The 16,305-nt window shown below is 41.9% G+C and overlaps 1 protein-coding gene across 1 annotated transcript in view; it reads right to left on the minus strand.

Moving 5' to 3' along the window:
* The window catches only part of LOC117884879 (prolyl endopeptidase FAP-like), a 59,635-nt gene that overhangs the window by 15,709 nt on the left and 27,621 nt on the right, over positions 1–16,305 (minus strand). The window contains exons 12-18 of the mRNA XM_034785796.1: positions 13,743–13,787; positions 12,022–12,126; positions 11,868–11,938; positions 11,068–11,121; positions 9,813–9,937; positions 7,135–7,182; positions 5,054–5,152 (exon numbers count right to left, since the gene is read on the minus strand). Coding sequence (XP_034641687.1) covers positions 5,054–5,152; positions 7,135–7,182; positions 9,813–9,937; positions 11,068–11,121; positions 11,868–11,938; positions 12,022–12,126; positions 13,743–13,787 — 547 coding nt within the window. The remainder of the gene's footprint in view (positions 1–5,053; positions 5,153–7,134; positions 7,183–9,812; positions 9,938–11,067; positions 11,122–11,867; positions 11,939–12,021; positions 12,127–13,742; positions 13,788–16,305) is intronic.

Genomic DNA, 16,305 nt, shown 5'->3' on the forward strand with positions numbered 1-16,305 from the left:
CAGGCAAACTGAGGCCTTGTCTACACTACGAGAGTAGTTCGAATTTACTTGCATCGAATTTTTGGAATCGATATTGCAAAGTCGAACGTCTGTGTCCACACTAAGGACAGTAATTCGACTTTGTGAGTCCACACTAACGGTGAAAGCGTCGACATTCGAAGCAGTGCACTGTGGTCAGCTATCCCACAGTTCCCGCAGTCCCCTCTGCCCATTGGAATTCTGGGTGTAGCCGGCAATGCCTTCTGGGTAACAAAATGTGTCGAGGGTGCTTTTGGGTAACTGTCGTCATCCGTCCATCACTCCCGCCCTCCCTCCCTGAAAGCGCCGGCGGGAAATCAGTTCGCGCACTTTTCCAGTCATTGACAGCGCGGATGCCACAGCACTGCGAGCATGGAGCACGCTGCGACCATCGCTGCAGTTGTGGCCGCTCTCAACGCCTCGCAGCTTATCATACACCTTTCCCTGAGGCAGATGCAGAAAAGTCAGGCGAGGAGGCTACGGCACCGCGGTGATGTCCTGAAGTCTGAGAGTAGCACAGACCTCTCAGAAAGCAGGGGACCCAGCGCCGAGGACATCACGATGGCAATGGGTCATGTTGATGCCGTGGAACGGCGATTCTGGGCACGGGAAACAAGCACTGAGTGGTGGGACCGCATAGTGCTGCAGGTCTGGGATGAATCCCAGTGGCTGCGAAACTTTCGCATGCGGAAGGGAACTTTCCTGGAACTTTGTGAGTTGCTGTCCCCTGCCCTGAAGCGCAATGACACCCGGTTGCGAGCTGCACTGAGTGTACAGAAGCGAGTGGCCATAGCCCTCTGGAAGCTTGCAACGCCAGACAGCTACCGGTCAGTCGCGAACCAGTTCGGGGTGGGCAAATCTACCGTGGGGGTTGTTGTGATGCAAGTAGCCAAGGCAATCGTTGATGTACTGCTGCCAAAGGTAGTGACCCTGGGAAACGTGGAGGCGATCATAGATGGCTTCGCAGCGATGGGATTCCCAAACTGCGGTGGGGCCATAGATGGAACTCACATCCCTATTCTGGCACCGGACCACCAAGCCACCCAGTACATTAACCGAAAGGGCTATTTTTCCATGGTGCTGCAAGCACTGGTGGACCACAGGGGACGTTTTACCAACATCTACGTGGGATGGCCGGGCAAGGTTCATGACGCTCGTGTTTTCAGGAACTCTGGTCTGTTTAGACGGCTGCAACAAGGTATTTACTTCCCGGACCACAAAATAACTGTTGGGGATGTGGAGATGCCTATAGTCATCCTCGGGGACCCAGCCTACCCGCTAATGCCCTGGCTCATGAAGCCCTATACTGGCGCCCTGGACACTGAAAAAGAACTCTTCAACTACCGGCTGAGCAAGTGCAGAATGGTGGTGGAGTGTGCTTTTGGCCGTCTCAAGGGGAGATGGAGAAGCTTGATGACTCGCTGTGATCTCAGCGAAACCAATATCCCCATTGTTATAGCAGCTTGCTGTGTGCTCCACAATCTCTGTGAGAGCAAGGGGGAGACCTTTATGGCGGGGTGGGAGGTTGATGAAAATAGCCTGGCTGCTGATTACGCTCAGCCAGACAGCCGGGCGATTAGAAGAGACCTGCGGGAAGCGCTGTGCATCCGGGAGGCTTTGAAAGCAAAGTTCCTGAGTGAGCAGGGTAACCTGTGACTTTTAAGTTTGTGTACAGAGAAGCTGAACCTGCCCCCCTTTCTTTACCCAGTTAATGTTGACTATCCTACCCAGTTACATACCCCCTTCACCCCCTTCCAACACACGTTTCGAAATAAAAATAGTTCTACTTTGTTAATGCACACCGTTTTTTTTAATACTGTTTTCGCGGGAATTTTTTAAAACTGGGACGCAGACTGTGGTGCGGAGCGGGTGTAGTGTAGTGACGCGAATGAAGCTTCTAAACTCAAGGATTGACGGGCTCCGCTGCGGTGGGATGGTTGTTTCAACGGAGCCTGTCACCCCTCCTGATCGGGACTGTGTGTATGGGGGGGCTATGTGACTTTGTGGCAGGGGGAGGACGATTACAGATCCCCTGCTGCATGGCTCTGTGATCCTGCATAAGGACTGCCGCTTAAGATCTGTAACTGCCCTCCCCCGCCACAAAGTCACAGAGCAACCCACCCCCCACCACATAACATGAAAACAACCTCCCAGACTAACCAGGGTAACTAGTCACTGCATCACTGCACTGTGTATGTGCCCTGCTGCTGTGCCTGCCCCCGCCTATGTACCCTGCCAAAGGTGACTGTCCTGTCCAATTACCAACCCCCTTTCCCCTCCTCCTCCAAAAGAACATGATTGAAACAGTAGTTAACATGAACGTATTTTTTATTATCAACTACACATGGAACTGGGAGGTGAAACTTGGACGGGGGCTTGTGTCAGGCGGGAAGGAAAGAACTTTTCAAGTTTTGGGGAATGAGAGCCTTCTGCTACTAGAGCTCTCTGCAGGGGTGGAGTGAGAGTTAGCAGGGACTCTGCCGCCTCTCCTTCTTTGCACTTTGGGTGAGGTGGGTATGGGACTTGGTGGCGGGGGAGGGCGGTTAGAGATGGACTGCAGCGGGGCTCTGTCCTCCTGCCTCCGTTCCTGCAGAACATCCACAAGGCGCCGGAGCGTGTCTGTTTGCTCCCTCAGTAGTCCAAGCAGCGTTTGAGTCGCCTGCTGGTCTTCCTGCCGCCACCTCTCCTCCCGATCCATGTTTGCTTGCTGCATTTGGGTCAATTTCTCCCGCCACTGGGTCTGCTGTGCTGCCTGGGCTTGGGAACAGGCCATAAGTTCAGAGAACATGTCCTCCCGTGTCCTCTTCTTCCTATGCCTAATCTTCGCTAGCCTCTGGGAGTGTGATGCCAGGCTAGGTTGTGAGACAGTCGCAGATGTGGCTGTGGGAATGGGAAAAAGGGAGTGAATTCCTCAGAAAGATAAATGTAGTTGTGAACAAAGAACATAGTCTTTCTCTGTGAACAAGACCATGCACAGCACCTATCACATGCGCACTCAGCACAAGGTCGAATTCTCGGCCTTCGCATTCAGTGCCTGGGGTCTTCCACAGCACATTTGAGAAGCGGGGCAGCACAACGGAATTTCTGTTGCAGGCAGACATGGTAAGCCGTAGACTTGTGGCAGTTTAAAACTTTTATATTACCACTGGCCTCATTTCACATTTAAAGCAATGTCAGTACCTGCTGCCAGCAATCCGGCAAGCGGGAACTCTGCCCCTGTCCCACCCCCTCGCGGCTGTCCCCAGGAACGATCCCTTTCGGCAGCCCCTCTCCCGCCTCCACCGCGTGGCTGCAAACCAGCGGTTACAGTTCTGTAAAGGAACGAGCAAGCAGTCCCAACACTAACATTCCCCTACCTAATTCAAAGCAGGTCACCATGGGCGACATCACCCTGATGAGGATCTCTGACAGCGAGAGAGAGAGAATGCTCCGGGAAAGCCTCCAAAGACCAGGGCCGTATGCCGCCCTGCTGTGCAGAGCAATGATTCCCGAGTACTTGCTAGTCTCGTGGCGCGGCAACGTGTCGTACTTCGGAGGACCCAATAAGGCCGCTCTCCCCAGGAACCTCATGCAACGGCTTTCCAATTACCTCCAGGAGAGCTTCATCGAGATGTCCCGGGAGGATTACTGCTCTATCCCTGCACATATAGACCGCATCTTACTCTAGCTGCAGTAGCAGGGACTAAACAGTAGAGCGGCTTGGGCAGGACAATCACGGAAAACCGGACATTGCTAGATTTTTTTTCAAAACTTGCACTGCCCATGACTGAACCGTTAAGTGCCTAGGGCAAACTAATCATGAACAACCCATTCTTTTAATTGTTAATATTCCTGTTCTGTTAAAAATAAATGTTTAGATGTTTACAACACTTACTGGATGATCCTTCACCAGATTCTGTGTCCGGGGTAACGGCTGGGGAGGGTTGGTAGGGGATCTCTGTAAGGGTGATGAAGAGATCCTGGCTGTCGGGGAAATCAGCGTTGTGAGCGCTGCCGACTGCCTCGTCCTCCTTATCTCCTTCCTCATCTTCCCCGTCCGCTAACATGTGCGAGGAACCGGCCGTGGACAATATCCCATCCTCAGAGTCCACGGTCAGTGGTGGGGTAGTGGTGGCGGCCGCACCGAGGATGGAATGCAGTGCCTCATAGAAACGGGATGTCTGGGGATGGGATCCGGAGCGTCCGTTTGCCTCTTTGGTCTTCTGGTAGCCTTGTCTCAGCTCCTTGATTTTCACGCGGCACTGCGTTACATCCCGGCTGTATCCTCTCTCTGCCATGTCTTTAGAGATCTTCTCATAGATCTTTGCATTCCGTTTCTTGGAGCGCAGCTCAGAAAGCACGGACTCATCGCCCCACACAGCGATGAGATCCAATACTTCCCGATCAGTCCATGCTGGGGCCCTCTTTCTATTCACAGACTGCACGGCCATCACTGCTGGAGAGCTCTGCATCGTTGCCAGTGCTGCTGTGATCGCCACGATGTCCAGACAGGAAATGAGATTCAAACTGGCCAGACAGGAAAAGGAATTCAAATTCAAATTTTCCCGGGGCTTTTCCTGTGTGGCTGGTCAGAGCATCCGAGCTCGTACTGCTGTCCAGAGCGTCAACAGAGTGGTGCACTGTGGGATAGCTCCCGGAGCTATTAGCGTCGATTTCCATCCACACCTAGCCTAATTCGACATGGCCATGTCGAATTTAGCACTACTCCCCTCGTCGGGGAGGAGTACAGAAGTCGAATTAAAGAGACCTCTATGTCGAACTAAATAGCATCGCAGTGTGGACGGGTGCAGGGTTAATTCGATGTAATGGCGCTAACTTCGACATAAACGCCTAGTGTAGACCAGGCCTGAGGCATAGTGATATTGCGTTTCTCAAAGTCAAATAGTGAAACCATGGCAGAACCAGAAATACAATCCAGGAAGCCTAATTCCAAATCCCTTGTTCTAATAACTGCTGGAGCATGCTTCCTACAATAGAATAAGTGTAAAAATGATAGAAAAAGTAAATAGTGTAACAGAAGTTGTATAATTCTTACTAATTCCATCCACTTCAAGTTTATTAATGTCTGTCTTAGGCATTTTGATGTTTTCCATCGCAGATTCTAATTCCAAATTGTCTTCCAGGACTTTAATCTCTAGGTAAAAGAAGTTTCCATATTAGCAGTCAATTTGCTTTTCAACTCTTCTCTGTTAATGGAGACTCCCTTGTTTTGTTTGTGGCTAGACTGGAAAAGAAATCTATGGAAAACTCTTACAAATATGGTAATGAGGTCATACATTGGAAAATCATACACTTGAAGTTGTATTTACATATAAACTGGAACATTGACATATTCTGTATGGGATACAAAGTAATTGATCTTATGTGACTATTATTTTTTCTCTACTTGTCCACTCACACCTCACTCTTCCTACCTTTTATTTAGTTAATTATGTAGAATACACTCCTGTCTGCAACATGCTTCTCCAAATGTTGACTCTAGTTACATCCATTGTCCTGAATAATGGATTACTGCACACTCCTCTCTATCCTGCCTCATATAGCAAGATATAATGTACTTCTCTGCATCTGAATTAATACTTTAATCTTGTCCTCTGCTGTAACTTCACTGAATTGTAATTTGCAGACTAATTTCTAATCAAATCTCAATATAACCATGTTTATTTACTGAAAAACTTTACTAGATGAATAAGCACCAAACACTGACATGTAAATTTAAAAAGTTATTTTTTTGTATAATTAATATCCAGCACAGATTGTAGTACTGGCACAGTAGAAGCCCACTGAAAGCTACTTTGTGTATCAAAATACTTTCCTATGACTAGGGATGGGCATAGAATGTCGTACCTAATGAGGGTCTGTGACCTGAATCTTCACCCCCAAACTGAAACAGAACCTTACGTGATTTTTTAAACAACTTCCGTTAAACTTTTTGTCATCATTTTACATTTTTGAAAAACGCTTCCTGGTTCTGTGACTGCAGTAATACCAGAAGAATACAGGCTGACCAGGAACAGGAAATACCAGAATTCTTTCAAGAAAGTCAGTTATTGTGAATGTCCAGGCCAGTTTTGCAAATCCAGGAATTTTGGATAGCTTGGATAAAGGCTGAAAAACCATCCTGATGTTGGAACCAAACCAAACTGGAGCGCCAAATTTTTTGAAGTTTGTCCATTGCTATAGACAGTCCAAGGTAACCTTCCAGTCTGGTGTATGTGAATTTAGCTGCACAACTCCCATTTGAATTCATGGGTGGTGTGTGGCCAACCACAATGAAAATGGACTTGCTGCCCCTCCTATGCAATTGCAGGCTAGTCCAAGACGAACACTGTCATGGTCACCTAACAAGAAAGCAATTAGCCCAAGTGGCACAAAGATGACTAAAACAAGTGGCTACATAATTACCCTTACAAAGACAAAAGAAGGCAGCTTGAACAGGTTCTTTCTGCAGTGAAGCAGCATGGCTAAGCAAGGCACAGTGAAGGCAAAGGTAAAAGTCCATTAAATTAAACATTTGTTTCCTAGGCACAAGGAGATACCAGAGTGCTATACTGATAATTCAACACTTTGTTCACCATTTCATACAGATTGTGCTCGTTGCTGGGGAAATTAGAAGGGACCCTTAATGGGCAGATAAAAGTGGCAATTCATGCATAGATTTTGCAGGAGGAGGAGTTGGAAAAACATAGCTAGAGAACAAAAGCACACATGATGGGAATGGAACAACCTTTTCCAGCTCCAAACATTTCTTTTGGATTCCTCACAAAATTTCTAGTCAACCCTTGCTCAGGCAAAATGCAGGTCAATGGCAGTGTGCATAACTAAGGGCTGAGTAGAAACTGTGTATTGAGCTCAGGATTTAGCTCACTGGGAGTTACCAATGCTCAGTATACCCACTGCTTGTAGCAATGCAAAATGCAAGGCTGGATTCAACAATAAAAATACAGTACATCCAAATTTCACAATGTAATACAAAAGAATCTGGGTATTGAATCTGACCCTCAAAGAGGGTTAAAAGCATCTTTAGTGCAAGTCTAAATAGTGACTTATGGGATTTAGTTAGTTAATATTCAGGATAAAAACGACGCACAGAAATATGCAGAATATTTGCAGTACCTCGGTCATTGCTGCTGTCAAAAAGAGTGGAAATAGGAATGCCCGGACCTGTAATGAGAATTAAAAGAAAAAGAAAGTTGTATATCCTTTGAAACATAACTTGGTTCGAAGAGTAGAGTTACCATTAAAATATCAATGATAAGATGTGTCAGATTACTTAAATTTTCTTGACCGGATGTTTGTATACAACTTCCTTTTTATAGAATCATAGAAATGTAGGGCTGGAAGGGACCTCAAGAGGTCATCTAGTCCATCTCCCTGCACCTACACCATAAAACAGTAAACACTCTCTTTGAAAATGTCTTACTAACAAGTATAATAATAGCTGTTACCAAGGCCCAGGCATAGTGTAATTATACAGCCACATCAAATGACTGTATGATTGCCCTCCTTTTGATAATTGCTGCATAATCATGCTTCAGAATCCAAGCTTTTATTTAAAAATAAATAAATCTTACAGTTGCACTGAATATTTTCAAAAAGTGAACTGAACTTCCACATAGTGCTCTCTGCTTGAGTCTGCAGACAGTCTGAAACAATGCTCTAAGAAAAGGTGTGAACTATCCCAAGCCATCTCAATAATATGTCAACTCAGAAGCCTAAGGATGTCAATTTAAATGTCATCATTGTTAACCAAATGTGATGAAATCACCATATGCCCAATATGTCATTACTGTTTCATGTCAAAAGTGTGCAGCTGGCGCATTTGTGTCTCAGTAGTGACCCAGGTTTCAGATCCATACAAAAAGATAGAAGCCACTACTGTTTGATAGATACGGTTTGATAGATCAGTGCCACGTATCCAAGTTGATACGTGGCACTGACACCACAGAAGCTTTCCAAGAGCATAACACCCGCAGCCTTGTGGATTCAAGGTTTCATGTCACCAAGGCAGCTTCCTTCCCTAACAATGGAGCCGAGATACTCATGATACAAACAAGGATGTCAAGCATCGTACCGACCAGCCTCCAGTGTCTTCCCAAGTGACTCAATGCCAGCTCAGGTGGCTTGGGCATCTGCTCTGCATGCCACATTCCATAGCAGCCCACCAGTTTTATACATTTGATACAACAAAATTTGGATGGAGAAGACCTCATGGGCAGCCTCATACATGCTGGAGGGATGTCATGGCTTCCAACCTCACCTGTCTCAGTCTTAATATAGAGCAGGCCGTAACACTGACAGGAGACTGGGTTCTGTGGAAATGGGTGATCTGAAATGTGCACTCTATGCTCCATGAGCAACATAATGAATGAATGACTGATTGTTAACCAGACTAGCTTCCCATCCAGTCTTGGTACCAAAAGCCCCAATGTCCCCTACCAATCTGTCTAAATCTCCATCATATCATCTACAATGCTGTGATGTATTTTTAATAGAAAAATCTGGCACAATGAAAAATTGTGGGAAATGTAAATTCAATTTAGTAGCAAAATATAAAACTACAAAGTTTTCTGTATTAAATTGTACTGTACTGGACTGGGAACTGTGAGGGATACAAGCATGAGGGGGAAGGCAATGTTGCACAATTCTGGGGTTCCTAGTGCATAACACAGGAGTCACTGCCACACACATTATGTCAAAAGCACTGCTTAGGAAATGGGTTCTTGGCCATTACCAAACAACAAAGCTCTAGGGAGGAAGGTAACTTTTAAACCCCTCAAGACCATTTCTTTCCTGTAGACAAGGTGACATACAGCTAATAGCTAAGGTGCCATTACATAAGGTGAACTCAAAATTAACAATGTGAAATGGGCTTCTGAGAACATGTCACATCACATTTGCTAAGGTGAGTGGATTTCATGTGGTGATGACAATATCAAATATTCTTGGCAAGGATGATTGAGAGGTGTTATCATTCTGTTACATTTGCTCCGGTGGCTGGGGTTTTTATTATGTGTACAGCTGAACATTCAGTTCATATTCTGAAAGATGGTAACAAAAGATGCTACACTACATATAGGATTGGGAAGGATGAAATGTATAGTTTTTTGCCTTTGAATTTTTATATGATATACTGTCCATTATTTACAGTGCCCTGATAATGGGTGGCCCACTGAGGTCTAGGCAAAATCTCTATTGATTTCAATAGGACCAAAATTTCACCCACTTCTGCCTTGAGAGCAATTTCAAAGGTTTCATATTTATCCCTGTGTCTCGCTGCATTTATTTTCAGAAAGTTTATATTTGTTGTAAAAAACTACATCACTTAGAAAACTGTCAGCACTTTTAGGGTCAAATTCAGCCCTAATATAAGCAGGCTCAAGTCTTACTGACTTCAGTGCGAGTTGCATCTGCTTATGCCACAACTGGATTTGGCCTTCTATGTTAGAATCAAAGTACAGATTAGTTGGAACCCAAATAATGAAACAGAAAGGCTGAAGCTGGCTGAAGTTGGTCAGGAAATGATTTTTTTTTCCTGTGAAATATTTTAACAAATTTGTTTTAGCCAATTTTTTTTAAGTTTTTGTAAAAAAACCTGAAATCCCAAAAAACAAAAATACTTTGGTTTTCTGCAACTGAGAACATTTTTTTTGCAGTTTTTGGCAACCAACATTTTTCAGTTTAAAACTTCTTTTGTCAACTGAATGAATATTGCCTGGAATAAATATCATCATCTCGCTCATATTCCCTTGAAAATACAACTTAGAATTTGTTTGGTCACATACTATACTTACCATAACAGACTAGGGCATAATATTTAGCATTTTCACTGAATCTCGCTGTATAATACTGGCACCTTTCTTTCCTTAGATTACAAGTAATGCATTGTTTCCTTAGAGGATTGCTTCCAATGCTAATTCTAGGAGGAAATGAAAACAAAATAATACAATATAATATTGCTTTGAAGTACATTTTCCACATAATGCTGCCTCACCTGCTCCAAACATTTATATTGTAAAGTCAAGTCACATTTAAATTTCACTTTCTAATCAATGTTTACAGTTTTTCAATATTTTTAAACAATAGTTGTATGATTCAGACAATATTCCTCTTCCCCCTCCCCAGTGCCAACTTTCAGATATATGCTTAGTATTTCTGGGATCGTATTTTCAAAGTCTTCAATGTGGCCTGTCTATTTAGATATTCAGGTACTAATATGGCCCTCATCACCATACAATCTGAATGCCTCACATTTATTATTAATGGATTTTACTCTCACGACATCTCAGAGGTAGGGAAGTACTATCTTCCTTTTACTGATAGGAAATATAGGATAGGCCAGTGGTCGTAGCTCCCATTGGCCAGGAATGGTGAACCGCAGCCACTGGGAGCTGCGGGAGGCCATGCCTGCAGATGGTCAATGTAAACAAACCGTCTTGCGGCCCACCAGCAGATTACCCTGACGGGCCGTGTGCGGCCTGTGGGCTGCTGGTTGCCCACCACTGGGATAGGTTAAATTACTTTCCCAAGGTCAGACAGGAAGTCTGTGGCTAAGCTGGGAATTGAAGCCGGTCTCCTGAGTCCAAGTCCAGTGCCCTATCCACTAGACCCTGCTTCCTCCTCCATTTGTTTGTGTGTATAAATTGCATTTAAAAACACTTGCATATGCATTTTTAGCACTATCACATATGTGTTCAGGTGATTTACACATACAAGTCTATCACATATACATGATAGTATCAAAATGTACCTGGAAGTGATATATACAGAAATGGGGGGCACATTTTGAAAATGTATCCCAATGTTGTGTGCTCCTCCAAAATGCATGGTCACTTTAAATATAGTAATACATATTATCTATTCATTGCAAGATACTCGCATATGCAGTGCAACAGCCCAATTCAAATTTTAGGTAAGAACTTCTTGATATTTACTCTTAAAATTTTGAAACTGTTTCTGACTGTGTAGAATTCTCTTTTATATGATATAAACCCAGATCCATCTGATATCAATTTAATCAATATTTATAAAAGTTTGATATGAACTTACTTGTATATATTTCTTCTCCCTGGATAGCCTTCAAATTCATTGCTTGAATAGAATCTATAAATTAATTTGCTTGTTATTAAGCAGTCCATGAAATCATAAGTTGTGAATTAGTATTGGGCATCCTAAGTCAGAAGCCTGCTTGAAAAGTTATATTTAACTAAACTAGAATTTGGATTTTGACTTTTTTTTGTGTGTGGGGTATCAAGATGTAACAGTGGGTTAAGTACCCTAGTTTTTCATCCCTCGCAACCTTTGTTCAAATCCTAAGAAGATGGCAAGTGAACCATAAAATTTAATCACTTCAGAGGACTAAGCATAACTGTAGAGTATGACTCAGATTCAGCAGAGCATTTGCTCAGCCCTAAGCACTGAAGTCCTGCTGAATGGTGATAGGTTTACTCACATGCTTAAAGTTAAGAAGATGCATTAGTTCTTTGCTGAATAGAGACCTAAAAATTATTAGAAAAAAATGGTGGACCTTGATTTTCAAAAGGTCTTTCAGAAGCCCATGTGTGCAAAAATGTGCATATTTGTACACAAAATTTACTATAGCTGTGTCCACAGACTGGGTATTTCCACCATAGCTAACTATGGCCATGTGCATGCCCAAATACCTGATTTCTGTACACAGCTGTGGTAATTCTAGTAAAATTGCACACAGGTCCCAGGCACCTGCCTCTTTGAATATCAGGGTCCAATGAGACTAATGGAACCCTGAAAAAAATCAGGGTAATTGTAGTACATTCTTACGGACAGCAAATAGCACATAAACAATAGGCTCTGCTCTGTAGAATACTTACATTGCATCATCCGTTACTTTGAAAATGTATATCGCCTCCCATTGTCCATTTGTAATTGGTATTGCATTTTCCTATAAAACAAGATATATAGCAAGGTTATTTCAGGAACCTACAATATAGGAATTTACTGAGGATAATTCTTTGTTTGACGTACCACTGAGCCTTTGATGTAATGAATATGTTTATAACCAGCCTTATCACTAAAAATTTTGTAGTATGAAGTGGTGTCTGAAGTAAAATATGGTGTTGAAACGAAGAACTGAAACAAAGGAACAGAAACAAAAACAACCAGGCTTTTTGAGCAGTTTATAATATACACAGTTTACAATATGTACATTAAAGCAACCAGAGAGTGCTTTAACCGGCCTTCCCTTTTATCACAGTGTACATTTTGTCAAACTTCTTAACTGGTAACTGGCCACAATGCCTGCCAACATGTACACATGCTTTCTGCTTCATGCAGGTGGGATTATTTTGTGTGTGTGTGTGTGTGTGTGTGTGTTTGATCAATTTTTTAATTATAGTCAGAGTTGGTGATTTTTAAAAATATAAGTTTTTGAATAAAATTAGTATTTGTGAAAGGTGCTGGGACTAATAGTCCTGGTGACTAAAGTTTTCTGTTTATATTCAAAGCAGGTACAGCACGGGGCAGAGGCTATCCAAGCTTCTCCACTCTGCCCCACCAATATGCTTCAGTCCTGTTGGGGTATAAATATAGTTCAATCTCTATTCCTGCTCAAACCTTGGTCTCTGCTGAGACAGTTAACAAGGAAGCCAGTTACTGCCAACTGTGATTTTTATTTTTTAAATAAGAGAAAATGGTCTGAAGCCACCAACCCATTTCACATATGCCATCAGACACTCATTAGATCCTATGACTTTCCAACACTGCTGACCTGAGCTGTATTTGAACCTGTGACCCCAGAGCTAAATTGTTCTGTATTCCATTATTAATCATCCTAAACCATGAAACCCCCCATAGAGAATAAAGCAAAATTATTTTGTGCAGTTTCTATTAGTTCTTATAGCAACCTGTCATCATTAATCCAAAAGTGAACGTAAGGAAAAGGGGATCTAATAAAGTGTCTTATCCCTGTAGATGCACAGTAGTTATCTCAAATAATAGGACTGTGTGTACTGCAAATTGAAGTTTTCAATTAAGACCAGTGTAAGAAGATGCAGACACTGCTTGATTGAATCTTGGTAATTGACTTTGTCATGCTTGAGGAGTAATAGACAGATATATAGGACATAGAAACTATGGATGGATGGATGGATGGATGGATGGATGGATGGATATCCGAATGCTGTGAGAGCTATTGGACATAGATATTTATATTGATGTATTGGCAGTTGAAAGCAAGTATCAGTTACCCACAGGTTTCTGGTCTCTGGCTTCAAAGGCTTCTCCCTTGGTGAGGAAGAGCAGCACTTTTCACTAAAATTGTGCTCTGAAAACACTGTTTACATTTCAGAAATATATTTATTATAGATATGTCCGGAGGAATAGGAGCTGCCCAGTGATGCCAGAGGAACTTTTTTTATCTACGTCCTCTGCCAGCAGAATGCCTCTCGCAGCCACTCCTGGCACTGTGTACTCAGGTCCTTCTCACTTATGTGAATATGATTTCTATAACTTCAGTATAGCCCAAAGTCGTTAAGACTGAGATCTGCAAAGTCAATGGGAAGTGGGCACCTACCTCCCTCAGGCACATTGAAAATCCCAGCCTTAAAATGCATCAGGTGTAGTGTTCTATATATATATATTCCATGACACAGTATGCCAGCTTATTCATATTTCCAACATTATTGTGAAGATAAGTAAATTACAGTAGCTTTTCAATAAATGATAGTAAAAGACAACAAAAACCCTACTCCACCAGTCCATCCTGTCTGACTCTCTTCTATATGCTGCCGATTCTGAAAAACAAAATGAAGGGCAAAACCTTTAGGATGTGTAGGAAAGAGAAGAGCACAATTTATTCACAGAGAGGAAAGTTCTTCAAATAAATATGGAACTGCAAACTGACATTGTAGAAGGATTTTAGGGCTAAATTCAAATCACTCCTGAAATAACATGTTCCAGGAAACCTAGAAGGATATCTGACAAAAGTATCAGGACTATATTAACAATCTTTCATAACATATCACTAAAAACTAGAATTAATGGCTATTTTATCTCAGTTAATTTTTCATTAAAAATCAATCCTTTCAGGACTATTAATGTTAAAAATGTGGGTAATTTGGCATAGTTCCACTGACTTCAATAGAGTGATGCTGATTTACATCAGCTGAGAGGAATGGAGCCTGTATTTTATGTTCATTTTCAAATTTACACCTGAACTTTTCCCATAGACTTTATATACTGTAGCACATAAGCTACATCAGATCACACAGTTGGAGGAGTCTTTTATAACCAAGCACCATGGGGCACTGATGAGCAATGGGGAATTCTTTCTCCTTTTCTCCTCTGGCAGAGGCTAAATGCATAGGATCATGTTCCGGATTCATTTATTTACACCTTTGTAAATCCAGAGATATTCCATTTAATTCAGTGGAGTAACTCTAGCTTCACAGCAATATAACAGATCAGAATCTGATCAGCTTCCTCCATGGCATTCGAACTCTCAGCAGTCTGGAGAGAAAACTTTTCACTACTCTGCAGATTGATTCTGGGGACTCTAACTTGTGTGAATAGTCCCACTAAAGCCAATTAAAATATATTCCTCTTTTAACATAATTCATATTTATAGACTCAATGGCTGAATTTTTTTTAAAAGTGACTAGTGGTTTTGGGCACCTCAATATTTGTGTGCCCAACTTGAGATACCATAATGTGACTGGATTTTGAGAGAACAGGTGCTCAACCTCTCTAAGGTGTTTCAGTTGGGTACACAAGAAGTAGAATTAAGGATTAATGTGTAGAATTTAGACACTGAAAATCACTAGTCTCTTTTAAAAATGTGGGCATCTGGAACTCCTCATATCGCTAAGGATTTTCAGGATTTAGGCCCTTATAATATTTTAGTGTTGACCTTTAAAAAATGGCTTGTACAGATTTATTCAGAATGTATTGTACAGAATGTATTGAAATCAGTTATTTTACTAGCTCTAATGATCCTTTTACATTTTTAGGCTTTGATTTGTGTTTGACTTAGAAAGTTTCTAATGCATTTCCAATAGTTTCTAATGACTTTTTCATTGCAGACTGTAATGTCCTGATTGTTAGATGGAACTAAATTATTTACTGGTTAATGCTAACAATTCTGCATGCAATAGATTTATAAGTTTTTTAATTTTATAAATTAGTGGGGGTTTTTTAAACTGTTCATTTAATGGAACATTTCTTCACAGTCTGGAGCCCTGTGAAATGTGCACACCAAAATTAGCTCTCAGAAGAAAACATCTTGCATTTCTTATCCTTAATGTAGCATCTCAATTAACATTCAGAATTGTGCCTTTTCCTCCTCTCGTCAATCCTGCAAGGTGCTATGCACCCTTAGCTCCCACTGACTTTAGTGGAAGTTGAGGGCATTCAGCACCTCAGAGGAGCACTCAACACCTTGCAAGATGAAATCCTTATGCAGCACTCTGTTGAATAATTAACTCAGGTGCTTGGCTTTGTTTCTTATTAATAGAAAAAATGCAAACAGAAAGGGTAAAATTTTTCAGGTTAATAAGTCTACAAGTAAAATAACATTCAATTTAACTGTGTGCAATTCTGCCCACTGGCATCTTACAGTCAGCTCACAACTTAGGGCCTGATCAGCAAGTGCTTAAGCATATGAACAATTTTCATGGGACTACTTATGTGAGCAAAGTTATTTAAGTGCTTATGCTTAAAAGTTCAGGCATATTTACATCTATGTATTTTGAAGAAAAACTTTAAATCAATGCCAAATAGAAAATGTTCAAAACAATTTTGTTAATGAAATAATCAACCTTTTGTAAGGGACAAACCTCCAAAGACTTAAGGATGTAAGTAATACATTCCTGATTTATTTGCCTCTATTTTAATTAAGGCCTTGATCCCACAAATACATAAGCATATATGTGACTTTTCTCACACAAGTAATCCCATGGACTTCTATGGGATCACTCTTATGTGTAAAGTTACTCAAATGCTTAAGTATTATGTGCAAGCCTCTGGCTCACATCAACATGTTTTCATAGGCCTCAATCCTGCAAACACTTACACACACAACTTTTACTCACACAAGTAGTTCCATTGAAATCAAATTGGCTTCTATGGGACTATTCACATAAATAAAAGATAAACACGTGCTTGAGTGTTTGCTGGATCAGGGCTTTAGAAATTACTTGTAAAATATATTATTTTCAAATGCATAAAGCACAGCACATTAATTGTACTTTATGCCCTGGGTTTAATCTGAAAACAAAGCAGAGATGGAACTGTTTTTGCCCGTGGAATTGCACA

The sequence above is a fragment of the Trachemys scripta genome, chromosome 11, assembly GCF_013100865.1.
Source record: "Trachemys scripta elegans isolate TJP31775 chromosome 11, CAS_Tse_1.0, whole genome shotgun sequence".
In the NCBI taxonomy this organism is placed as follows: Eukaryota; Metazoa; Chordata; order Testudines; family Emydidae; genus Trachemys; species Trachemys scripta.